Consider the following 26,873-nt stretch of genomic DNA (forward strand, 5'->3'; position numbering starts at 1 on the left):
ATGCTGTTATTCCAATTTTGATAATATTACTCACAAACTTGTTTAATACTATGGTGGTTAATTGTTCTGCCGAAAATGTGATTAATATACGGGTAAGATTGATGATATTGTGTCTGATTTTTTAACCATATATCTGGGTAAGATTTTGAAATAGTGGATATTTAGGCTCATAAATTGAGGTTAGTTATAATTCCTTTCTTAAATGACACCTATTACCATGCTACCAAGTCCTTGTAGGAAGGTTTATAAGCATGGATAGCATCAGGGCAAGACAATATGAAGTGCTTTTTCATTATTGTTGGTACACCCATCATCGTGACAATATACAGCAACCTTAGGGTATTCATTATCATTAACTAGTTTGCCAGGGAATTCAGATAACACTAAATGGTCATGCCAAAAACATGACCTCTATTTGTGCTCCAATGTCATTCTCCAAAGAGGCATGCTAAGAGGAGGTTTGATAATGATTATCGACGAGGTACTCACTTCTCGATATAAAATATGTATAAGGTGATTCTTTTATGTTTCGTTTGCTGCTAGATAAATATGTATTATGTATTCCGGTTAACAAACACAACATATCCACGACCCAAAAAAAAACTCTCAATAAATATCTCTCTTGTTCGTGTTGTTATCACATAGAACTAGTTATTTACACGAATTTGTATAATCCTTTAGTTGTATCATAGATTTTTTTATTTTTATTTTTTGAAAAGTAGTAGATCATATTTCATTAATTTTTAAAAAATAAAATATAAAGATGTCTAAAAGTAAGATAGTATAATAAAAAGTGGGAATTTTCCGAAATAATATACTGAAGGTATTTATTCAAATGGTGCATGATCGAAAAACTAAAAAGAATCTAAAAGAAGAAAGAATAAAAATATGAAAGAATAATAAGACGAATTGAAAAAAACTATGAGTTTGTTTTATGGAGACAATGATGTAAAATAGGAGTTCTTAAGATTTCTTAAGATTTCACATAACAAATTTGACAGAATTTGCAAGAATAGCAAACAATGTTAAAGTAGAACGTTCAAAGACTAAATGGTTACTAATTTTTCAGCAATTCTAATAAATAATGGTAAACAATTGAAGATTTTGGTCAACATTTTTTAACTGATTAAATATCTCTGGTGATGCAGGTTTATGATGCTGTATTTTTCACAAATAATATGGTAATATAATAATATTCCCAGGCTTACCGAAAGAATATTCTTAGGATATGTTGTTTTCACCAAAATTTTTTAAACAACCAATGCAAGATGAGTTGTGACTAGGACTAGATATTTTTTTTTCCCCTTCAAATAGTGTAGCCATTTTAATAGCAATTTTTTTTCATATAATAAATACAGAAAAGAATATGAAAGGAGCTTATTCTTTGTTAATTAAATATTGATGATTGATCTTTCATTCAGCATTGAAAATAAAATTTTGAATCAGTTGTCTATTATTTTGTTGATATCCAAGTCCTAAAAAAATCATAAAAAATTAATTAAAATTGGATGAAAATATAAAATTTTATAGAATAACTAAATTGAAAAGTGAGACTCAATTGAGTTTTTAAACTTAAAAAATTGTCAATTTGACTATTGAACTTTGAATCACGTCAGTCTTAAACTTTTTGCTTCATATGAATGTAAGTTAGAATACATAATCACATTTACATTTACAAGAAAAAAATAACTAAACAAAAAATTAAAGCAGTCAAGAAACGTATTTTTCATGTTTCAAATACCAAATCAAATTGACGTCATTAACAAAATGCTGATAGTGACGTGCGTTGTTCTTAGAATGGTAATGAAAGATCTTTTTTAAGGCGGAAAAAGTAACTGAAATAAGTTGGAGTTGAGTATTGAGCTAGAGCTGACAATGGGTTAGGATAGAATAGAGTTTGAATCTTATCCTAACTCTATTTGTGAGTTAAAAATTTTATTAAAACTCTATCCTATCTTACTTGTGGGTTAAAAATCTCTCCATCCTAACTCTATTCGCATCCTAATATTCTAAACCCTACCCTACCCTATTTTATCCGTAGAAATATTAAATTTTTTTAAAGTAAATATAAAATTCAATCATTTCGAATTTTATACATATTAATAACATAAAAAATAAAAAAACTAATGCTCTAAATTACTAAATTAACTTACTAGTTTAGTAGTTATTCACTTATTGTAAGTCATTACATAAGGGAGGTTGTTGGTTCAATTCTCACTTCTTCATTATATATTTAATTTTCATAAAATATGTGTTATATATGAGGTGTTGGTAGGATAGAGTAGGGTACACCCTAAACCCGGTCGACGGATTAGACCGAATTTCGGCCGGCGGTTTGGACCAAATTAGGTAGTAGGATATGAATTGCCGGCCTACATAGTTTGTTAATCCAAAAACCAAACTTGTTTTTGAGTTAGTTAAAAATTTGATTTTATATGATAAAATTGGTTATTAACCGGTTAGAAAAAGAAAAAATTAGTTTTTAACCGATTATAAAAAAATCAATTTTAAAATATAACCGATTTTTTTAAAATACCAGTTTTTACATAGAAAAATTAGACTTTAAAAAAAAAATTTAAAATCGGTTTTGTTCATACCCTGGCCCAATAATAAAGGCCCAGGTCCAAATAAAAGGCCTAGTCCAGAGGATTGAGCTTTACTAAGCACCAACCTTCACGCTAGAAGTCGGTGTCAAACCCGACTTACTCCCAAGAAGTCGGGACGGAGAATAGTTGGCAGATAAGCACCCATTCAAACGAGTAACTGCCCCTAAAATCTCTCTAACTACTTTATCGAGCCATATCTTAACCTCCCTAAGATAATGGGACGGTTAACACCCTAAAAATATGGCACTACTCCAACGGTGGTTATTGGCTCACCACTATAAATACACTGACACCCCTCAGGTATCTCTAAGCCCAATACTCTCTAGACCTGCTCACACCCTTGCTAACTTAGGCATCGGAGTGTCTTTGCAGGTACCACCCCTCATTCATTCTCGAGCACAAGTCGGAAGGAGGCTCCAACGTGCAGACTAGCTCAGAAGCCACCATCCGCGAACGATTGGGCCATCCAATTCCATCCAGTCCATCAATCTCCGGTTACCCACCGTAACATTGGCGCCGTTGCCGGGGACCTGAGAGATCATCCAACGATGGCAGATAGATCCCACGAAGAAGGCCATGTGGAGACAGATTCTGAACAAGAGAATCTGGACACAGGCAACAACGATGTGGACCTCACCCTCCACCAAGAAATCGATAATCAACACAGGGAAGGCACTTCCGGAATAAAGAATCCGAAGGTAAACTCCTCAGAAGGGCGCGAGTCAGAAAAAGAAGGACCACCCCATGTAACTGAACTCATGGGATTAGTCTACAGCCGCCTGGAACAATTAGAGCAGGAGCGAGAGCGACAAAAAGAAACTGAAAAGAGCCTAAAAGAGGAGATGAAACGACGAAAAGAGTTAGAAAGAAAACTCTTACAGTTGGAATCCTCCCTCAAAAGTCGCAACTCCCGCGACGAACAAGAAGAACCACCCTTAGGTGGGGAGGATCCCTTCAGCGAGGACATCATGAGGGCTAAAGTTCCGAGAAACTTCAAAATCCCTAATATGGACCTCTATGACGGGACCACGGATCCAAAGCATCACCTGAGCAACTTCAAAAGTCGGATGTACCTAGCTGACGCTTCCGACGCTACACGATGCAAAGCCTTCCCGACCACTCTATCAAAAGCAGCGATGAAGTGGTTCGATAGCCTCCTCCCGAGGTCGATTACTAGTTTTGAAGACCTCTCAAGGAAGTTTTTAATGAGGTTCTCAATCCAGAAAGACAAAGTGAAACATGCACCGAGCCTCCTGGGAATAAAACAGGAGATCGGAGAATCTTTGCGAGCCTATATGAAAAGATTTAACAAAGCATGTTTGGAGATTCAAGACCTGCCCACAGAGGCAGTCATAATGGGATTAGTCAATGGACTCAGAGAAGGTCCCTTCTCGCAGTCCATATCTAAAAGACATCCCATTTCTCTAAGTGATGTACAGGAAAGAGTTGAAAAGTACATCAATATGGAAGAAAACGCCAAACTAAGAGACCTGAGTTGGCGACCTGGGCCCCCTCCCTCAACAAAAGAGAGGGAAAGGGAAACCAAGAAAAAGGAAGAACTCGGTCTCGAAAGGCCAAGAAAATATCACTCTTATACTCCTCTGAAAATCTCTATAGTGGACGTATACAGAGAGATTTGTAACACTGAGAGATTGCCACCCCCTAGACCCATTAAAAATAAAAAAGGGGGAAGCCGCAACGATTACTGCGAGTACCATAAGATATATGGTCACTCCACAAACGACTGTTACAACCTTAAAAATGTGATAGAAAAACTGGCTAGAGAAGGTCGGCTTGATAGATATCTCATAGAAAGGTCGGACGGTCACGGAAAGAGAAAGCGAGACGACATGGATAGAAGAGACCCACCACCGCAGACACCAGAGAGACATATCCACATGATCTCAGGAGGGTTCGCGGGAGGAGGACTCACCAAATCCTCTCGCAAAAGACATCTCAAAAGAGTCTATCAGGTCGGGGAAGAGTCATCCGACCTCCCTACCATTTCATTCACAAAAGAAGATGGGCGAGGAATAATCCCTGGACATGATGATCCATTAGTGATAACCATGATCCTAGCAAATGCCCATCTCCACAGAACCCTAGTGGACCAAGGAAGCTCGGCAGACATCCTTTTTAAGCCCGCTTTCGACAAGCTAGGGTTAGATGAGAAGGAATTAAGAGCCTACCCCGACACCCTATACGGATTAGGGGACACGCCAATAAAACCACTAGGATTTTTGCCCCTTCACACTACTTTTGGAAAAGGGGAAAAATCAAAGACTCTGAGTATCGACTTCATAGTCATTGATGTGGGGTCAGCATATAATGCTTTAATCGGCAGAGCTACCCTCAATCGACTCGGAGCAGTGGTATCTACTCCCCACCTCTGCATGAAATTCCCAACCTCAGCGGGAATAGCAACGGTAAGGGGAGATCAAAAGTTGGCAAGGAAGTGCTACAATGAAAGCCTAAACCTAAGAGGAAAGGACAGAGAAGTCAACACAATAGAGCTCGGTGGCGCAAGGGCCAGAGAAGAGCTGCGACCACAACCGGGAGGAAAAACCGAGGAGATACAGGTTGGTAAAGAGGAAGGGAAGAACACTCATATAGGAGCCAACCTAGGGAAAACTCTAAAACAAGGGTTGACTAGGCTCCTAAGAGATAATTCCGACCTCTTCGCCTGGAAGGCCTCTGACATGCTTGGGATTGACCCCGAGCTCATGTCCCACAAGCTCTCGGTTTATCCAGGATCCCGACCTGTACAACAAAGAAGACGCAAGCTCGGCCCAGAACGAGCCCTAATAGTAGAAGAACAAGTACAGACACTCCTGGAAGCTGGCTTCATCAGAGAAGTCAAGTACCCAACATGGCTAGCCAATGTAGTGCTAGTAAAAAAACAGAATGGCAAATGGAGAATGTGTGTCGACTACACCGACTTAAATAAGGCATGTCCCAAGGACCCTTATCCCTTGCCAAGTATTGATACCCTAGTAGACTCTAGCTCGGGGTACCAATACTTATCATTTATGGACGCCTACTCGGGATATAATCAAATCCCAATGTATGAGCCAGACCAAGAGAAAACATCATTCATCACACCCAGAGCTAATTTTTGCTACGTGGTCATGCCATTCGGATTAAAGAATGCAGGGGCCACATATCAAAGATTGATGAATAAAGTGTTTTCCCCTCATCTGGGGAGCCTAATGGAAGTATATGTCGACGACATGCTGGTAAAAACAAAGAAAGAAGACGACCTCTTGACATACCTCTCGCAAGTCTTCGACACCATAAGGCTGCACGGGATGAGATTAAATCCCACAAAGTGCGCCTTCGCAGTGGAAGCAGGGAAATTTCTAGGGTTTATGCTAACACAAAGAGGGATCGAAGCCAATCCCGACAAGTGCAGAGCCATCCTAGAAATGAAAAGTCCGACTTGTCTGAGAGAAGTCCAGCAGCTAAATGGCCGACTTGCAGCCCTCTCCAGATTTTTGGCGGGATCGGCACTGAAATCCCTTCCACTATTTTCCTTATTAAGAAAGGGATGCCAGTTCGAATGGACTCCTGAATGCGAGGAGGCATTTCAGGAGTTCAAAAAGTTTTTAAGCCAACCTCCTATTCTAACCCGACCCGTACCTGGGAAAGACCTCGTCCTGTACTTATCCGTAGCAAACAAGGCTGTCTCATCAGCCCTGATAAAAGAAGACGAGGTCGGACAGCATCCAGTCTACTTCATCAGCAAAGTTCTACAAGGCCCCGAACTAAGGTACCACAAACTAGAAAAATTTGCTTACTCCTTAGTAGTAGCCTCACGAAGGTTACGACCTTACTTTCAAGCTCACACCATAAAAGTCCGTACGAACCAACCCATGAAGCAAATCCTCCAAAAGGCGGATGTTGCAGGGAGAATGGTTCAATGGGCAATAGAGCTCTCCGAGTTCGACTTAAGATATGAAACTCGGACAGCGATCAAAGCTCAATGCCTCGCCGACTTCGTTGCAGAATACGCAGGGGATCAGGAGGAAAAACCAACTACATGGGAACTCTATGTAGATGGATCCTCCAACAAAACGGGAAGCGGCGCATGCATAATATTGGCGAATGAAAGAGGAACCCAGATAGAGGTTTCCTTAAAATTTGAATTTCTGGCTTCAAATAATCAGGCAGAATATGAAGCCTTGATTGCTGGACTAAAACTAGCAGAAGAAGTCGGTGCTACAAAGGTGATGATATACAGCGACTCACAAGTGGTGACCTCCCAGATAAGTGGAGAATATCAGGCAAAAGACCCAAATATGAAGAGGTACTTGGAAAAAACTTTGGAGTACCTTGGGCGTTTTGAGGAAACCGAGGTCAAACACATAACTCGGGATCTAAACAGCAGAGCAGACGCCCTATCCAAATTAGCAAGTACCAAACCAGGAGGGAACAACAGAAGCCTGATCCAAGAAACCATCCAGGAACCCTCAGTAATAAAAGATAAACAAGAAGTACTTGAGGTAGTCGGTTTAAACCTCGGATGGATGAACCCCTTAGTTGAATACATGAAATTCGACATCCTCCCTAAAGAGGAGAAAGAAGCTAAAAAGATCCGAAGGGAAGCACAACACTACACCTTGGTGAGAAATATCCTCTACAGAAGGGGGATATCAACACCATTGTTAAAGTGTGTACCGACCTCAAGAACCACCGAGGTATTGGAGGAAGTACATAGTGGAATCTGCGAAAACCATCTCGGAGCAAGGTCACTAGCCAGGAAAGTAGTCCGAGCTGGATTCTATTGGCCGACCTTGCAGAAAGATGCCACAGAATTTGTGAAAAAATGTCAACCATGTCAAATGCATGCAAATTTCCACGTGGCTCCACCAGAAGAGCTTATCAGTATCACTTCTCCATGGCCTTTTGCAAAATGGGGAATGGATTTGTTAGGTCCTTTTCCCCAAGCGTCTGGACAAGTCAAATACCTGATCGTGGGAATAGATTATTTCACAAAGTGGATAGAAGCAGAACCATTGGCCACCATCACCGCTCAAAGAAGTCGGAGGTTCCTCTACAAAAATATCATCACAAGATATGGGATACCTTATTCCATCACTACGGATAATGGAACCCAATTCACCGATGCTACCTTCAGAAGCTTAGTAGCCAGTATGAAAATCAAACATCAGTTCACCTCGGTGGAGCACCCACAAGCCAATGGGTAAGCCGAGGCAGCCAACAAAGTCATACTGGCAGGACTAAAGAAGAGACTGCAAGAAGCAAAAGGAGCTTGGGCTGAAGAGCTCCCTCAAGTGCTATGGGCTTACAGGACAACACCCCAATCCGCCACTGGAGAAACACCCTTCCGACTAGTCTATGGTGTGGAGGCAATGATACCAATAGAAATCAATGAGCAAAGCCCAATGGTAATTCTCCACGACGAGATCGGAAACATACAGGGGCACAAAGAGGAGCTCGACCTGCTCCCCGAAGTCTGAGAAGATGCCCAGATAAGAGAAGCAGCGTTAAAGCAAAGGATGACTACAAGGTACAACAAAAAAGTCATTCGAAGAACATTTGCTCCAGATGATTTGGTCTTAATCAGAAACGACATTGGCGTCAACAAATCAGGAGAAGGAAAGCTCGCTGCAAATTGGAAGGGACCATACAAAGTCAATGAAGTTTTAGGAAAAGGTTATTATAAAGTAATCGACCTGAACGGCACTGAGCTCCCGAGGTCGTGGCATGCTTGTAACATGAAAAGGTACTATAGCTAAAAGTGAACTCTACTCCCTGATGTACTCTTTTCCCAACTTCATGATTTTTTCCCAAAAGGGTTTTTTCTGGAGAAAGATTTTTAACGAGACATCATAGTAAAGGCTAAGGGAAATAGACTATTAAAACCCTTAGTAGCAAAAAGGTACCTCCCCGATTAATAAAGATCTTTTTCATCTACGATATCTCTTATAAAATCCTTTTCATTTTTTATTTTTCAAGTCTTTCTACGAAACGCGCCGACTTAAGCTCGACAAAACGTGAAAATCCCATGAACCGACCTAAATGGTCGTCAGGATAAAACGACGAGGTACAAGTCGGTGTAAAGAGGTTATAAGAAGTCGATCGTAAAAACTCGGGAACAAATCCGACTCATAAGTCGAAACGAGATCCCGAGTAGAAAAGCTCGGGAATACTTCGATCCATAAATCGGAGTGAAGGACCGAGTAGAAGAAAAACGCATCGCAAAAATAACCTAAGTCATAAGAACTCACTAAAACTAAGTTGAGTATGAGGGATAATGAAAAGAGATAGGAAAACCTAGGAAGAAGTTTAAAGGCTGTCCCAAAAGTCCTTAAACAAAAAAGCTCAGAAAAACAAACAAGCCAAAAAGAAAGGTTTTCAAGAAAAGGTCAAGGGGAATTCAGAAAATCAAAAAGACATACACGCATAAGGTAACTTAAACCCTTATCCAAAAAAGGGTATTTATTTTGTTAAGTTAAAACCCTTATTAAAAAGGGCACGCATAAAATATTTTGTTTACGGCCTCAAAAGGCCAAAGAAAATTGTTCAAACTAGAAATAAATAAAGAGTTTAAAAAACGGGGGCCCACAAGCTGGACCCCAAATAGCCACAAGTCATTTTTTAGAAAGATCACCACCACCGGAATCAGGAGGAGCGCCACCAGAGGTATCCATGGGAGATGAAGAGATAGGAGGAACTGCTGAAGAACTCGGAGCGTCTTTGGAATGAGGAGGGGACTCAATAATCCTCTGCCCCCGAGTCTTCAATTCTGACTCGGAAACAATTACGGGAGCAGGAGGATCCACGATGGCACCATCAATAACAACTTTGTCAGGATGTAAAGGAGAAAGATCCAAGTCGGGAGCAATCACCCTGACTTGCTCCAAGAAAATCCTCCAAGACTCCTCGGCGCCATCAGCAATTGAGTCCTCCAACTCATCATATGCCTTCCGAGAATTCAGCAGATCATTCTTCACAGACACAAGATCTTTGAATAAGTTTTGATAGCTGGCCTGCGCCGTTTTCCTCAACTCCATCTCCATGTTGTACTGGGCCTGCAAAGCCTTCCCTTTCTCCCAGAAGGTATCTCTCTCCTCCCTCAGCTTGGCAATCTCCTTCTTCAACTCTCCCTCATGCTCCTGATATGAGCGAAGCCTTCCCTCTAGCTCCTCGACCTTCGAGGTCGTCCCTAAGGAGCTAAGGGGAGCCTTCTCAAAGATATCCAAGAGCTTGCCACAAACCCCCGCCGCCTTGAGACTCTCCTCGACCATAGTGGTAAGGTGGCCCCGAACAGACATATCATCCATGCCTATACGAACATGGGGATAGATATTCTTTCGGACAAACTCAATAGCATCCGCCTTAACCTCACCAGAAGCACCAGACTCTAAAGTCTTGCGCTTCTTTGGATTAGGGGAAGGTCGGACGACGGGGAGCGACTGAGGGGGAGCTGAAGAAGAAATTACGATAGGCTTGGAAAGAGTCCCAACGTTCCGAGGAGGAGGAGGAGGAGAGATAACCCTGGCACCACCAGCCCGAGCGCGAGACTTGGCCTTGGCCTCCTGGACTCTCTGGAAAGATTCTTGAGCATTTGTCTTAGCCATTTCTGAAAAAGAAAAACAATAGCTAAAGAATCAAACAAGTCGGAATGATCAGTTGATAAGTCGGAAATTCAAAACAAGAAAAAGCTACCTAGCTGCGCCTGGACAAAGGTCGGAGACCCTTGGAGAAACTTCTTAGTATCCAAATATGGGGCCCTCCCCCACGCTTCTCGGAGGAACCCCACAATGGCAGCCTCTACTTCATCCAGGTCATCCAGACCATATTTCTCACAAGGGGAGGCCTCCAGCCAGTATAAGGGAAAGCGAGGAGAAGAGTTATCATCCAGAAAAAAGGGGTGGTGACCCTCTACAGCTTGCACTTTGAAAAAATAATTTTTGAAGTCATGGAAGGATTCGTCAAAAAGGGTGAAAATCCTCCGACCTTGTATGGCTCGGAAGGACACCCATTGCTGTTTGTTGTTTAGCCCACTAAAGGGCTTAGTCATGTGGAAAAGAAAAAAGAAAATCCTCAAAGAAGTCGGGAAGTCCAAAGCTTGACTAATAAATTGATAAATTTTCAGAAAACCCCAAGAGTTGGGGTGAAGTTGGGTAGGGGCAACTCGACAGTGGTGCAAAACAGACATTTCAAAATCCGAAAAAGGAAGAAAGACACCCAGACGGGTGATCATACATTCATACATAAAGAAGAAATGAGAAGACGCCTCATTGGCCCTCCCAAAGCAAACCCGGTCTTCTGGACCCGGGACTACCAACTCATTCTTCGGCTCGTCATCCTCAAAAACACAAATCCTGTGGTGAGTACAAAGATGAGTAATAAACTCCGCATCAACCAAAGGTTCCTCTCCTAGGACTGTGACATCAACCCATTGAGAAAGAGCCTCTACAGAAGACATTTTCTAAAAATACGACGAAAACCTACAAAGGAAAAAAGAAAAAGAATAAAAAACGAGAGTCCCTAAGGGGATACGAAAGCCTACAACGTCACTTCTCCCTCTCCAAAGAAAATAAAAGCATGCAATCACAAAGCGTGTCATAAAAGTAAAACGCTAACCTTTATCCAAAAGCGAAGGTTGAAAGAAGCAGAGGTCTCCGAATGCAAGAACGAAGCACGAACAAAGCAAGAAGAAATTTGAAAAATTGCAGAAACGAAAAAATGAAAGAGAGGGAAAGTATTTATAAACGTACTAAGGGGCATAATGGTAAAAGCGGGGCAGTCATTAATGAGAATGCACCGTTACCAAAGTCTACGCACATCCCTAACGGACACGACGCTTGATTGGACGTAACCGTCAGGACCGAAGAGACACGGAAAGTCACGTCGGTTTCAGAAAATCACGTCGGTCCTCCAACAAGTCGACTACGACCCCGAGTAAAATACTCGAACCCAAGTCTTATAAAGATCTTGGGCTCAAGTAGGGGCACTGTTCCTATCCTGGCCCAATAATAAAGGCCCAGGTCCAAATAAAAGGCCTAGTCCAGAGGATTGAGCCTTACTAAGCACCAACCTTCACGCTAGAAGTCGGTGTCAAACCCGACTTACTCCCAAGAAGTCGGGACGGAGAATAGTTGGCAAATAAGCACCCATTCAAACGAGTAACTGCCCCTAAAATCTCTCTAACTACTTTATCGAGCCATATCTTAACCTCCCTAAGATAATGGGACGGTTAACACCCTAAAAATATGGCACTACTCCAACGGTGGTTATTGGCTCACCACTATAAATACACTGACACCCCTCAGGTATCTCTAAGCCCAATACTCTCTAGACCTGCTCACACCCTTGCTAACTTAGGCATCAGAGTGTCTTTGCAGGTACCACCCCCATTCATTCTCGAGCACAAGTTGGAAGGAGGCTCCAACGTGCAGACTAGCTCAGAAGCCACCATCCGCGGACGATTGGGCCATCCAATTCCATCCAGTCCATCAATCTCCGGTTACCCACCGTAACAGGTTTGTATAAAAAAAATCAATTAACCAATTTGAACACAAGAGTTGCATAAAATTTAGTTTTGGTTTTGGTTAATCAATTAAAAGTTAATTTTTAAAATTTGATTTTGGTTAACCACTTTTAATAATATGAATATAATTTTTAAAATTGTTTTATTAAATTGGTTAACTAAAATGTGGTTATAATTTTTTAACCGATTAACCACAATTTGATTATTTTTTGTACACTCTTAGAAGAGAAGGTGCCTTTGAGCAGAGACTTTTATTAAATAATTATATCTCTATTTAATTAATCATTTATATTAATTATTTATTTTATTTATTTATAAATAATTAATTATATTAAATAATTATATTTTTATTTAATTAATAATTTATATTAATTATTTAAATCATAATTAATATAAATAATTATATTAAATCAATATTAAATATTATTTATATTGTTATATTAAATTATAATTAATTAAATTTATTTACATAAACAAATAAATTTAATTTTTACACACTACAAAATAATTTTTGGTTGAATTGTTTATTTTTATTTATAAAATTTAAAATGTTAACTAAATTTAAGTTATTTATTTTGACTGTTGCATATTATATGTTACATATATAGATGATTTAAGTTGTCTATTTTGACTGTTGCACATTATATGACCGTTGTATATATTGACGGACCCAAAAAATTTATATTGGGGGTAAAAATAATATACATTACTATCAAAATATATATTAATTTAAATTTAAAAATATAAAAGTGCACATTAATTATCGAATACAAAAAATAATAAAAAATTATATTAGCCGTTAACTTTTTGCTTTAAATCTTGAAGGTACTTCTCTTCTTGTTTTCATATTTTGAAAATGTTGAATAATTGTTTCATTATCAATTTAATTGAATGTCGCTCTTTCTATATATGTAACCAAACAATCATTCAACCACTCATCTCCCATTCGATTACGAATTCGACTCTTTATGATATTCATAGTAGAAAATATTCTCTCAACTGATGTCGTTGCTATAGGTAGAAGCAAAGCTAATTTCAACAGAAAAAATACCAATGGATAAACAATATGCTTTTTTGTCTCAACTAACTTTTGAGATAGCCCACTTATTCTATTTATATTTGAGAATTGATCATCAAGACGCATATCCAATATAAAATTCTCAAGTTGACTATCAAGTGCCAAAAGTTGAGTAGAAGAGAATTCATGTAGATAAAATTCAGCTAAACGAAGCAACTTCTCCTTATCAAATGCAAAAAACGAGTCAGTTGGATTCAAACAAGCTATACAAAAAAGTAGCTCGGTATTTACCTTTGTAAAACGATTGTTAAACTCTTGAAGTTGTCTATCAATCACTTGTTAAAATAATTCAACTTGAAAATGATGCAAGTTTGAGACCTTTTGGATTTTGCCCTTTGATCTTCCTTGTGTTACAAATATGTCATTTGCTCTTAACAGAAATGTCTCGAGCTTCATCAACTAAAACAGCAAATAAATCATCTCCAAGATCATCAATAATAACTTTAGTAGTTTCACTTGTAGTAGCTCTAACAATATTTTTTTGAATTTTTGGTGCTACTAGCTTAGGGTTTTCACAAACATTTTTGAAAACACGATCAAACTCTCTATTATGTTAAGCAAGAAAGTCAAGAAGTTCCAAAAAATTACCTTGATTGTTTGAATTGTGCGATTCATTATCACCACGAAAGGCCAATCCTTGTCGCAATAAGAACCTAATGCACTCAATTGTTGCTGTTAAGTGAGTTCGGTAATCTCTTTTAGCTTGGTAAGAATGATTTTGAAAAACAACTTCAATATGTTACTTTTGCTTCATGAGTGCTTCACATTTTCTTCGAATTTGATTATGAGCACTATCATGATTTCCAACATGTGTTTGTAATTGCTCATTCTTTTTTCAATTTGAAAATCCTTATTTTACAAAAGTATTACCACTCACACCATCATGTTTCATAAGATAGCAACAGAGACAAAAGACAGCATCTTTTGAAATATTATATTCTAACTAATTGTCAAATTCATCAAACCAATCAACATAGAAGTTCTAAAATATGTTTGTGAAAAATCATGTTCTCTTGGTTGACAAGGACTTTTTTGCAAATAAGCTTGTCTAACTTCTTCTCTGTCATTTGGATCATAATTTGAAATTTTGGGTCGTTGTCCAGGATTAGCTACCAGACTTTTTACATTGAATTATAAGAATTTCTTTTTATTAGAAGAGACTAATGGAGTGACTTCAGATTCTAGTGGTAGCTTTCTTTTAAAATATTTTTCTATTACCATTTCTAAAAATAAAAAAATTATATATATATATATATATATATTCTAAATTAGTAAATTGATCAATTCACTTTAAAAATTTATATGCAATATAATTACATATAATAGAATATAACGAAAGATAAACAAATAAATAATAAAGATCACTAAATTGAAAATAAAATGAAATACATAAATTCATGAAAAGAATAAAAAAGTAGATTAATACCTAAACTATAATTGTTCGAATTAAAATTTGCAATTGAAAATATTAAAAAGAGAAACAATAAAATTAAAAAATATATATAGTCATAAAGAGCTATATAAAACAGAATATAAAATTTAAAATCATCAAATAAATATATGTTATATATAATATAAATAAATATACAACCAGGTACGGACCCATTGCTTATGAATGGGGCATTTGCCCCCAGTTTTATTTGATATTTTTAAACCAATATATATATATATATATAAACTAAGCCTAATTATTAAAAATCTAAGTCCATTTTATTTTTTTAAGATTTTGACTATTAATTAATCTAATTAAATTTATTCTTCTTTTGTTTTTAAATCCCAGATGTCACTCGTTTATTCTTTTAAACCCTTTTTTTAGTTTCATATTTTCAACCTTCTTTCTCTATTCCTTATTTAGTGGTCATCTCTTCTTCATCAAAAAGTAAATTTAAAATTTTTTATTTTGTTTTATATAGCTCTCTATGACTTTATGTATCTTTCAATTTCATTGTTTCTCTTTTTGATATTTTCAATTGAAATTTTAATTTAAACAATTATAGTTTAGGTATTAAACTATTAATCTATTTTTTCATTCTCTTCATGAATTTATATATTTTATTTTATTCTCAATTTAGTGATCTTTATTATTTATTTGTAGTCTCTTTAATATTCAAATATTTTAAATATATCATTATATTTTTTATTAAATTTTTACTTTTGATTTTGTATAAAAAAATTTATTTTTTGCTTGACTGTTAAAATTTGTAAGTGTAATTTTTGTATATTAATTTATTATTATAATTTTATTATAATATAAATTATTAATTTTATTAAAAGAACAAAGTAAATAAAAAATTAAATATAACTAAGAATAAAGTCATAAATAATTAAAATTTATAGTTTAAAATAATATTAAATAAAAGATTACCGAGAGTATTAAAAATTTATACATAATATAATATAATAAAATATATTTTAATATATTTTTTATATATTATTTTTGCTTTTAATATAAAAATATATTTTGTCAATTTTTATATATTATTTTTATTTTAGTAAGTAAATATTAATTTTTTTATAAAATTAATTAATAATATTTATTTAAATATCTAAATTAAAATAATAGAATATTATAAAAAATTTATTTAAGTTGATGTCTATTTTAGTAATTTTTTTATCTAAAAGTAATTTTGAGTAGTGTAATCCAAATAATATTTACTTTAATATAATCCATTTTGATATAAAGATTACCAAATATAAATCACTTTAACACAAACTTATTTTTCATCAAAATCAAGTTTGTAAAATTAATTTTATGCAAACTCCTGTCTACAAACTGAAATTCAAACACACACAAATATAAGTGTATGAAGCCAATTTTTTATATGCTGAAAGCTAGTTTTTTGTGTGTAGGAAGCCATCTTTTTGAGGTGAAAGTTGGGTTTTTGTTCCGAATCTGTGTCTTTCATCGGAAGGGTCACAATTCTAAGATTGGATCATCCTCACAGATCAACGACGGATTAATAACTTGTAATATCCTAACTCAACATTTGAATTTAAATATTTTTTTTATCTTAACCCGATAAGATAAGATAATTACCATCAGTTATATAAAGGGAGTTAGAGACCCCTTAAGTACTCAATCCTCAATTGCTCCAGCCAAATAATTCAACGACTGCTTAGATTTATAAATTCCTGATCTATCTCACAATCCATACTAGAGATTTTTAGTACAGTTTTCACCGTTTTTTTCTGGTACTTATGTTTTAACTGAGATTTTGCATTGCAATTTGGACTTGAAAAGATCTTTTTTTCTCTTTTTATTTTTCTATTTGTTACTATTATTCTATTTTATGTTTTGTGAAACTTTTTTGTTTTTGGTCTTACACAACACACACGTACTCACTCACATACACTATAGGTCTCTCTAGTACATGGGTTCCACTTAATCAATACTCGAACCCGCCTCTCAATGGGGCAGGTAATTCTGCTATTTGTCCAAGGAAACTGGCCTTGTTGAGTTATACGCACATTCTTCTTCTTTTCACTTTTAGGCCAAATTGGGCCTTTCACTAGGCCCTTTTTTTTGAATTGAACTCTTCTTTTTACCACTCGAATTGGGCTCTCACTCTCATTGGCCATGAAATGCGTATTTTATAATATATATTTATATATTTATATTTATTTAAATAAAAAATTCTTCCTTGATTTGTTTTCTCATTTATCTAGAGAATCATTAACTGAAATAATTACTTAATTTGTTTCATTCGTTTCTTAACTCAATGACATTTCATAAATATGATGAAGTCTGTTATTCCTTGATTTTAGTTTTATTTCTTTTGATATTTAAAACTGATTTTATTTTGTCAAAATTAAGCGAATCAATTAAGTTCAAATTATAAATTTTGGATTGAATTTAAAATTAAATCAAATTGATTCAAATTAAAACAACTTACTTATATTTTAAATCAAATCGATTTGATTCCAAAATCGATTCCATTAAAAGTTTAAAACCCACCAGGCACCAACACCCACTTGACGCGCTTAAGGGTAATTTAGTCTCTGCCTACGCCAGTGGGGGTGAAATTGTCTTTTAGTTGTTCATGTTCGGATAAAATCGTCAACTCGCTACACAATTCTGTTAATACAGAAAAACTTAGATGGCAAAAAGGTAATTCAACAAAAACACTTTTATATCCAAAGTGGGGACCACCGTCCGTCCCCACCCCACCCACAGCCACATTTTCAATTGGAGAAAAAGAATAAAATAATAAAATAATTAAATAAAGAAACTTACAATATTTAATCCTCTTTAATATTTTAATTACCCCTATGAATATCTACCTCTATTTCTTTAAATATTTTAATATAAGAAAAATTTAATTTAATACATCTCTTTGGTTTCTTCTTCCTTTGTTTTCTTCTTTTTTTTCTTCTTCTATGGAATTCACCTCCGTCTCTTTATCTCATGGCTTCTTCGCTAATCCAAATTTCCTCTCTCTTCACCCTTCTCTCTCTCTAGAAATCCGTTTTCTCGTTTTCTTTTCCGTTAAGGTTCCCTTGCATTGCTGATTTGTAATTGTGTCTCCGTTGATTTGCTTCGTTATTCTATCCAATTATTCTACGCGGTGAGTTAATTTTTCAGTCTCTCTCATTTTTTTTTTCAATTTCCAATTTGTTGTGTTGCTCTCTTTTGCTTTTGTTCTTGGCTGGTAATCAAATTGGAATGCAGCTTGAATTAAGCTTTTTATTTTTGTTTTTTTTTGTCCCCCCTGCTTCTTTGTTAATCGGTTTGTTTTTTGAGAGAATGAGATTCTCTTAATTTTTTTTCATACATGATTTTAATTCTTCGGTTTTTGAAAGGATATATTTTTTATGGATAGATTATTATCAAGGTAAATTTTTTCTTTCTTATATTTACTTTTGCTTTCAACCTTGTAATTTTTTCTTAAAAAGTTTCCGTATTCTTTGGAATCAATTCTTTGGTTTCATTCGCTTAATATTTTTATTAATTAATTAATTAATTAATTTTTTGGGGTCACATGATAAGTTGGCCAATGAATTTTGATTTTGTTGGTTTGAATTGAATAAATTGCATAATAGAATAATTGCAAAGTGTATGTAGATATTGTTAAGATCAGTGTCTTCAAGGGAAGATCTGCATTTTTTCCTGATGAAGGTTCTCTTTTTATTATTGTGGGTTGATTGATTCTATGAGCAATAGTTGACTATGAGGTGATATATTTATTATTGAGATTTTGTAAAGTGACATAACATGATACTATATTATATGGTGATACTGTATTTTCCTGTCAATATATTGTTTCCTTGATGTTCAAGGGAGCTAATTACTGGAGTTTCAGAGAAGAACTAACCTTTTTCCCTCTTGACTGCAGCTTATTGCCCGCTTCCGAATACACGGGCTCGATTTGAAGTTAACATGATCACAATGGATTTGCCTATGATATGTCACAGTCAACTGGGGTTCTGAGGTTCGCAACATGTTGATAGACTGCTTGCTGTTTGTGAATGAATTATTCGACGAAGAATGGATTGTTGATGATATTAGATGCTTTATTGTCTACAAATCAAGTGCCAACACTGTGTTGACAGTTAAACATCTCTTCATGGAGTCTTTTCCTATCTCTTTGAAGTGTTATTGGTTATAGTGTTGTAATTCTAATAATGGAAAGGTTGGTTTTCTTCAAATATTTTTTCCCCTTTTATTTTCTGGCTTATGTACTGTAGCTGGAGTCTCAATTCTATTTGCAGTTCGGCACATTAAATTTTTTTCTGTCTTTTTCTTTGTAGATACAAAATTTTGAAAGAGCTTGGAGATGGTTCTTGCGGTCATGTATATAAAGCCCATGATACCAGAACTAATGAGATTGTAAGCATCTCGATCTACACATAGTTCTTTCAACTTTAGTATGTTCATGTAAATATCCTTCAATGATTGCATTTAATTTGCAAAGTTTCATACGTCGAGAAAAAATGTTTCTCTTATTTCAGTGTGTCTACTTTATAAGATGATGATGCTTGACTATTCAACTTCTTCCATTGAATAGCTTAAGCTTTTAGGAGAGTTGTTTTTGGCACAAAGACACACACAAGTCCTCCCTCTAACTAGTAATTTTACACTGGAGTGAGGATTTGAGTCTTTAGTGAGCACTCCATGTAATTCCTATTGATCATAATGAATTTTCTTTCTATAGTTCTCTTATTTTTGTAGGTTGAACCATGTTAAATACTGTGTTCATTTCTTTCCTCTGCTTTTCCCGTTTGCACGCACTATTAGTATTAGCAACTGAACCACTTTGGAAGATAATTTTTGTGGTGACATATCTATGAACATGCCCAGAAAAAATTGGAGTAGACTCTTTGAAACTGTAAATTTGTGCTGGCAAGTTTGACTTTTTTTTTAATTGAATAGTTCATATCCATACAATGGACATGCATGATTGCATACATTCACACACATATGCATTAGGTGTGTTTGGGAAATCTGACATGTTAAACTTATTTTAATAATCACTTATCTGTACACTCTTTCTTTTTAAAGAATTTTTTAGTACCCGATTTCATGAGAATTAAGTTACATTTGGATAGTGCAAATAAAAATTAGTTTTAAGAAAATCAGTTTTTATTGTATTGTATGTAAAAAGCTGGTTTTATATGGTAAAATTGCTAAAAAATATTTAAAATGATTGCTTATCATATTATTTATATTTGATACTTTGGGCTGATTAAGTAGAATAATGATTATTCTGAACTAACATGGTTTTAATCATAAGTTTCAAAAAGTTGCTTAGCATGAATAATTACTAAACAAATGTGTATAAAATGTCTAAAAGCCAATAGAAAGAAAGCTTTGGCAGAGATCCCGGGTGGGTAGGTATTAAAAGTGAAGAAGTGGCTTTTTTCATTGTCCTTGTGTAAATGGCAAAAGATTACATTTGTATTTTTGAATAACTTTTGATTCTATGCTTTTGGTTTTGTTTATTAGGTTGCTGTCAAAAGGTTGAAAAGAAAGTTTTGTTTCTGGGAAGAATACACAAATGTAAGAGAAGTTAAGGTATGTGCAACATTAAACTTTTTTTGTTATAAAGGTGGCTTTAATTTGTTTTTAAAACTGTAATAACAATTTTGCATTTAAATGTTAACATTTCTCCACTGAAGCACATTGCATTCCTTTTGCAGGCCCTCCGTAAGATGAATCACCCAAATATCATAAAATTGAGAGAGGTTATAAGCGAGAATAATGAATTGTTTTTCATTTTTGACTACATGGTAAGTAAATAAATAGTTATTCTTCATTGTGTGTGTGTGTGTGTGTGTGTGTATATATATATATATGATCTATTTTGCCATATTATATTCTTTTAATTTTGAATCATTTATTACTTATTATGTAAGACCAGAAGATGATATGTAAAACGGATATGTTTTTATTATGAAAAAGTTAAAAGGATAAAAATTGATGATGGAGAGAATGGGAGGATTACAAATTGAAGGAAATGGTATTGTCTGAGAAATATTCTTCTATAAAAGATTGTTGCCCATGAATTGAGGACGTCAAATTAGTGAATGAACTACCTAAAATCAATAATGATACACTTTGCTTGTAAGATGCAATAGTGTTAGTGTGTTAATGGGCTCCTTTTGCAAGAAAAATATTTTCTGGAAAATTGACCCTATAATATTTAATGAAGGTTAGATGGAGGACTGTATTACCATTTTCTTTACCAGCTAGTTCTTGACATTAGATTTCATCTTTTCAGGACTGTAATCTTTATCAATTAATAAAAGACAGAGAAAAGCCCTTTTCAGAGGAAGAGATAAGGCGCTTCATGAAGCAAGTGCTACAAGGACTTAGCCACATGCACAAGAGAGGATTCTTTCATCGGGATTTAAAACCTGGTAAATCATGTAATTCCATTTTTGTAAATCTTGTGGTATACTGTTGAGTACTTGAGTTTAAAAAATAATAAGGGTTTTGATTTAGTATTGATGTTTTCTTCTAAACAGAGAATTTGCTCGTGACAAATGATGTTATTAAAATTGCTGATTTTGGCTTGGCTAGAGAAGTATCGTCGATGCCTCCTTACACTCAATATGTTTCTACCCGGTGGTGAGTCTCTTTTGTTTCATTATATTTTTTGCCTTTTTTCTGTAAACCAAATTATCTAATGCACATATTGGGATTTGGGATTAACATCAATAATTTTGGGTCTGGCTGAAGTACCTAACTTTTTAAAAGATATTTTTTATTTACTTTTTTATTAAAGATCATTTTCTTGGGATTTCAGGTACCGAGCTCCTGAAGTTTTGTTGCAATCCCCATGTTATACTCCTGCTGTTGGTAGGCATTTGTCTGCTTCTGAATTTAGGATTTAATCCATTTTACATTTGTTGCAATCCATAGATAGATTTTTTGTTTTATTTTATTTTTTCATTTTGTATGTGGAAGGTTTCAGAGTGTCTTGGGGTTAGATTTTGGGAGCCATCAATAGTGACTCAAAATGGTTTTGGCAGGAAGAACTACTCTTGGGGTCTCCCAAAAAACTAACACAAACACTCCATTTTCTGGGCACAATTTGTTGAGCCCATTACTTATGGCTAAATTGTTAAGGATGACTTATTTGTAGATTCCCTGTCAATTGTATTTGCTGTTTTATCCAGCTAAGGTTTTATGTGATATCCACCTCAGTTTTTGTCTCCTGCAATTAAGGTGGTATTTTTATATTATGAACAACACAGATGGTTCTTACATTCCCATATTTGAGAGGAAGTTATCACAATTAATTTTAGCGAATTATTGTTGCTCGATATCCATTCATTGCTGGACAACATTATAATTATTAAGATTCTTGGAAATCAATCTCTATAACTTTGAAAATACATATTTGGAAATTCAATATTCCTCTAAAGTCAAAGCTTTTGTTTGCACAAATGCATATTCAGACCTTCACTTTCACCTTTGAAATTACACATACCCCTATATCTACGAATTGACTTCTGTGTATTCAAATGGACATATTACATTGATGTTCATAATTTGCATAGTTAAACTTATTTGGCATTTATGCTATCAAACCATAGATGATATTATTGTTGTTTTTCTTCTTGAGGTAGTGACTAATGAATAGAAATCATTTTGCAGACATGTGGGCAGTTGGTGCAATATTAGCTGAGCTTTTCACTTTGACCCCCATATTTCCGGGTGAAAGGTATATTATTTTACCTTGGACCCATGCTGTTTCACTATGTTGTCGTGCTTTTATTTCTGCCTCGGTTTCACTTTCAATAATTTGAAATATTTGGTTGTCACTGTGGAGCATAATAATGAAATATTCAATATTCCTGATTGTGATAGCTATTTATTTATGGCAATGATTTTTATAGTTAAGGTGTTTTTAGATGCATTTTTTTTTATATCAAATGTTCTTTGGTGTGTATGTATTTCTCTCTTTATAAAGTTGTATCTTGGCATATATTTGAAACTTTCTTCCATTGTAAGTTATAGTTGATATGGTAACTAAAATCTTTTTCAAAAGAATGAATTGTTTTGTTTTGTCATGTTGTGCATTTCTATAAACAATCTGTTAGGCTTCTATTGGTTCTTACAGAGCTCTTTTTACGTCATTGATAGTGAGATAGATCAAATGTACAAAATATACCATGTTCTTGGTACCCCAGATTTAGCTGCTTTCCCCATGGGCACAAACAACTCTCTGCTGTTGGAACTTGTAGGTCATGAATTTGTAAGTATTCATGTAACATGAATCTGGTTGTGTAATATTACTCAAGTTTGTCATATTTTTTTATTTCATCACTATTTCATGATTTCTTAATTTCCCTAATGGTTTGGGCAGGTTCCACCTATGAAGCTTTCTGATATCATTCCAAATGCTAGCTTGGAAGCTATAGATTTTATCTCAGTAATTTCTTGTCACTTTGTGAACTTTACAATACTGAAGTTTATGACTTACTGTTGACACTGTTAATAGTGCTATCTGTTAATATTTGCTGCATTGCAAATTCTGTAGCAACTCTTATCATGGGACCCATCAAGAAGACCAGATGCAAATCAGTCATTGCAACATCCTTTTTTCCATGTAACTCCCCCCCCCCCCCCTCTCTCTTCTTCCTCTTTTGGAAGTCTATTGTTTTTTTACTTTGTGATTCATTTTGCTAATATTTACTGCACAGGTTGATACATGGGTTCCTTCTTCACTTCATGCCCGCGATCCACTTGAGCTGAAGCTGAGTAGCAAGAGTGAGGCACTCCTGTTCTCTTTCTGTCTTAAATCCTTCCTTTGAACCATTTTTGTTTGTTAGATAGATGCCATGTATATTTGAACATATTGTTTATTGTTCTCCTTCTGCTCAATTTACAGGGGCAAAGCCAAATCTTGAGCTGAAACTGCAGGATTTTGGCCCTGATCCCGATGATTGTTTCCTTGGCCTGACATTAGCAGTAAAGCCTAGTGTTCCAAACTTGGGTAAATACTATTCTAATAATTCATATAACTGTATTAAAATTAACATTGAATATAATCAGTTGGGCTAAGTATTTCTTTTGGGTCACCCATTTTTTGGTATAGCAGTAGCATGTTTGGTGTCGTTTATTTAATAGATGTTTGCACAGCAGAAATATCCCTTGTTTCTAAATATTTTTGCTGGTTTTTTCGGTCAGTGTGCTACGTTTGCTTTCAGGTCTACGTTGTGCTTTGTTGGTAGGGAAAACAACCATGCATAAATTCTGATGGATTTTTATAACCTTGACCTTCCTTAGTTTTTGTGTTGTTCTTCCGAAGTTTGTATCAATTGTTACCAAAGCCTTCTACCCTTGGTTGTAAATTAGAGTTCCGTTGGTGTATGCCTGAAAGCTGTTGATGGATTCGTGAACATTATGCAGTTCCTGATTCTGCAGTTATCATGGAATGTTAAGATCCTATAGCATATGGAACTTGAGTCCCTCATGGTTTCCAATGTGGTTACCTGGACTTGGAGTCTATTACTTTAGACAAGTGATTGCATTGCCTTTCTTTGAGCATTCTAAATGAAATTTTACATTTTCTTAGATGAGTGATTGAATAAGACTGAGAGTATATCAAGTAAAGACTAAAGGGATGCCTTTTTGTTGTATGTGCATTTATCTAAATGAATGCCAGTTAAAGGTGATATACTTAGCAATCTAATTACTGATTGTCACTTTTATCTACTCATGATAAATACTAACCAATGAGATTGCTGTTTTTTGTTTTGTTTTGATTGCTCGAGTTTCTGTATTCTATCGTGAGAAAATATTATAAGTTTCTATGTTTACCTACTCTCATGATAATTATTCAGTTTACACTATTGAATCTATGTTGTTTTCTATATCATGACCTCTTCCTTTGATTTGAACTTGGTCCTTATTGCCCTCTCAATTTTCTTCATCCTCTCCTTCATTTTATCAATAGTAGACATGCCAAACCATTAATATTGCCACTTCTTGCAGACTTGGTTCACAATGTTTCTGAGGGCATGGGAGAGGTTGGTGCACAATGCTGTAAATTCAGGAGCATTGCATATTCTAGTTTTATGTTATAAGTTATGATCCTAATACCTGAGATAATTATCTATATTTTGACTTTTATGTGATATAACAAAATGCAGAATATGCTCTTTTGCTCGGATTTTAAAGATCACTCAGACCAGTCAGGTAATTTTTAGTTTCTGACCTATATTAAAACTTATAATTTCATCTTTTTATAGCGAAGATACCAGTTTTAACATTTGAAAAGCTAGATTTGCTTATTTCAATTTTTTGGAAAGCGTAGTTGGTTCTGTTAGTTTCCTAGTAATTGAACCCCCATAACTGTATTTTTAAAGGGTGTATTTTTTTTTTTTTTTTGATTCTTTTGATAAAGACAAAGTAGAAACTAGAAAGTACCAACATGGACAAAATTTCTTCTCTGAAAACAAGTGAATCCTGTTATAATCAGAAAATAGAAAAAGAAAACAATTGAACCCCTTAACCTTATTAATAATGGTGGCCAAACTGAGGGAAACTAAAGTAGTTGCTCATAAACTCATAATGATACCCAAGACAATCATATACAGCAAATAATTGCTTAGTTTCTGTATATACCATCTTAGGATTCCCGTGAACTAAACATGCCAAAACTAGGTTTGGTTGTTGGAAATAGGCCACACGATTGAAAGATAAACGACTCTACTTAGTACTAGTAAGTAGTAATTAGATGTTACTAATTGAAGTATTAGATGCCGATGGATGAGACATGAAATTTCTACTTTAATCTCGATTTTTTTTAAAATATAAAAAAGAAACAATTACCAACTCTCTTCTTGTTAATAACGAGTTATGGTTATTGTGCGATGTAGTATTTTGGACATTGTTATCTCCTGATCAAAATGGAGTTCAGAATTCAGCAGAGACATCATTGTCATTATCATTGTCATACAGGTAAGTTCTTTTATATTCATTCTCTTTCCTCGTCGGTCATAGGCAGTAATATTGATTCTTTGTGTAGTTCTTTGTTCGTCATGTTTGGAAAATCCTAGGTGTGCCAAATAGATCAGTTTCCTTTGATGAGGTTTTACAGGTTTCGGTAGAAAGAAAGAGGCTAAATTTTGTGGCAATGTGCAATATATTCCACTATGGCTAGAAAGCAATCTATGAACTTTTAATGATAGACCTGGAAAAGCTGTTGTTTGGGATAGAATTAGGCATTTTCCATCTATATGGTGTAAAGCATATGGGTTTTTTTGGTTTAGAGGAACTCTTTTCCTCTACCCCTTTGTATTGCTCCACCCTCGATACATAAAGAAAATTCTTTCTACGTGTAAACAATCTCACTGTAGACATGATACATAATAGGGTACAATGACTGTTTGATTCATGTAGGCGATTTCACCTAGTAGGATAAGGCTTTGTTATTTTGAAAAAAAAAAAAACCGCTCATATAAACTTGGTATAGATTAATGATCTGTAATTTTCTGTCTGTTGTCTTTTCCGGCGACAGCTCCGTGCAGCATTCGCCAATTGGAGTTCCACAATCAACAGGATTTTCCTTCCAGCCTATGCAGCCTAACATCTTAACCACACCATTTTTGGCTTTGTCTTCCCCATTCCAGCGTGGGCACTGCCTTTGAATGATTGATTGAACTTTGTTCGTCGCCGTTTCATCTTCTTGAATCCTGATATTGCACATATTGGTTTTCGTTTAGCTAATATATTGTACAGCTCTGTGTAGAACTAAAGATAGTTTACCCTTGTCATGAAATTGAGTGTAAGTACTGAACTATATTCTACAAAGATATCTGACTCCATTCCTTAATTGTAATACTGAAATTCAAACTTGATGTTATAGAACTTGAAATAGAGAATATGAGGAGGCAATGAAGCATAACTTCTTTCCTCCTCCTGTCATTTTTTTTTGAAACATTGTGTTCATGACAAAATATTTACATCTGAAACTGTTTGCATAAGAATCAGAAGAAAAGTTTTACCGGGAGGCACTAATTTTACTTGTTGAAAAAACTTAGGGTTATGTTAGATAATTAATGTCTTTTTTGAATAACATAAACAACGGGTTCTAAAATTAGTCAAATTTAAGTAAAACACATTACACTCCAAATTATTCACCTAAAAATTTTAATATTAGAATAATTATCCGTACACCTAGTGAATTGAACATTCAATATATTCATTATTTATATT

General features: G+C 35.1%; 1 protein-coding gene across 1 annotated transcript; it reads left to right on the forward strand.

Annotated features, from left to right (window-relative positions):
* Positions 1-17,525: 17,525 nt before the first annotated feature.
* LOC130947999 (serine/threonine-protein kinase MHK) lies at positions 17,526-26,595 on the forward strand. Its single transcript, XM_057876712.1, has 18 exons — positions 17,526-17,769; positions 18,538-18,834; positions 18,953-19,031; positions 20,148-20,216; positions 20,342-20,431; positions 20,923-21,061; positions 21,170-21,272; positions 21,451-21,503; positions 22,305-22,371; positions 22,794-22,905; positions 23,017-23,082; positions 23,191-23,259; positions 23,354-23,420; positions 23,542-23,646; positions 24,648-24,682; positions 24,806-24,851; positions 25,535-25,616; positions 26,176-26,595. Exons 2-18 carry the CDS (start codon positions 18,827-18,829, stop codon positions 26,303-26,305), a joined length of 1,320 nt encoding a protein of 439 aa, XP_057732695.1. The 5' UTR covers positions 17,526-17,769; positions 18,538-18,826; the 3' UTR covers positions 26,306-26,595.
* The last annotated feature ends 278 nt before the right edge of the window (positions 26,596-26,873 follow it).

The sequence above is a fragment of the Arachis stenosperma genome, chromosome 9, assembly GCF_014773155.1.
Source record: "Arachis stenosperma cultivar V10309 chromosome 9, arast.V10309.gnm1.PFL2, whole genome shotgun sequence".
NCBI classification, from domain to species: Eukaryota; Viridiplantae; Streptophyta; class Magnoliopsida; order Fabales; family Fabaceae; genus Arachis; species Arachis stenosperma.

What these genes read in the sequence shown, in the direction of transcription:
- LOC130947999 (XM_057876712.1), top strand. An exon ending in CAAATGTAAGAGAAGTTAAG is followed by an intron (nt 20,217 to 20,341) that starts GTATGTGCAACA and finishes TTCCTTTTGCAG; the next exon opens with GCCCTCCGTAAGATGAATCA. An exon ending in GCTGAAGCTGAGTAGCAAGA is followed by an intron (nt 23,421 to 23,541) that starts GTGAGGCACTCC and finishes CTCAATTTACAG; the next exon opens with GGGCAAAGCCAAATCTTGAG.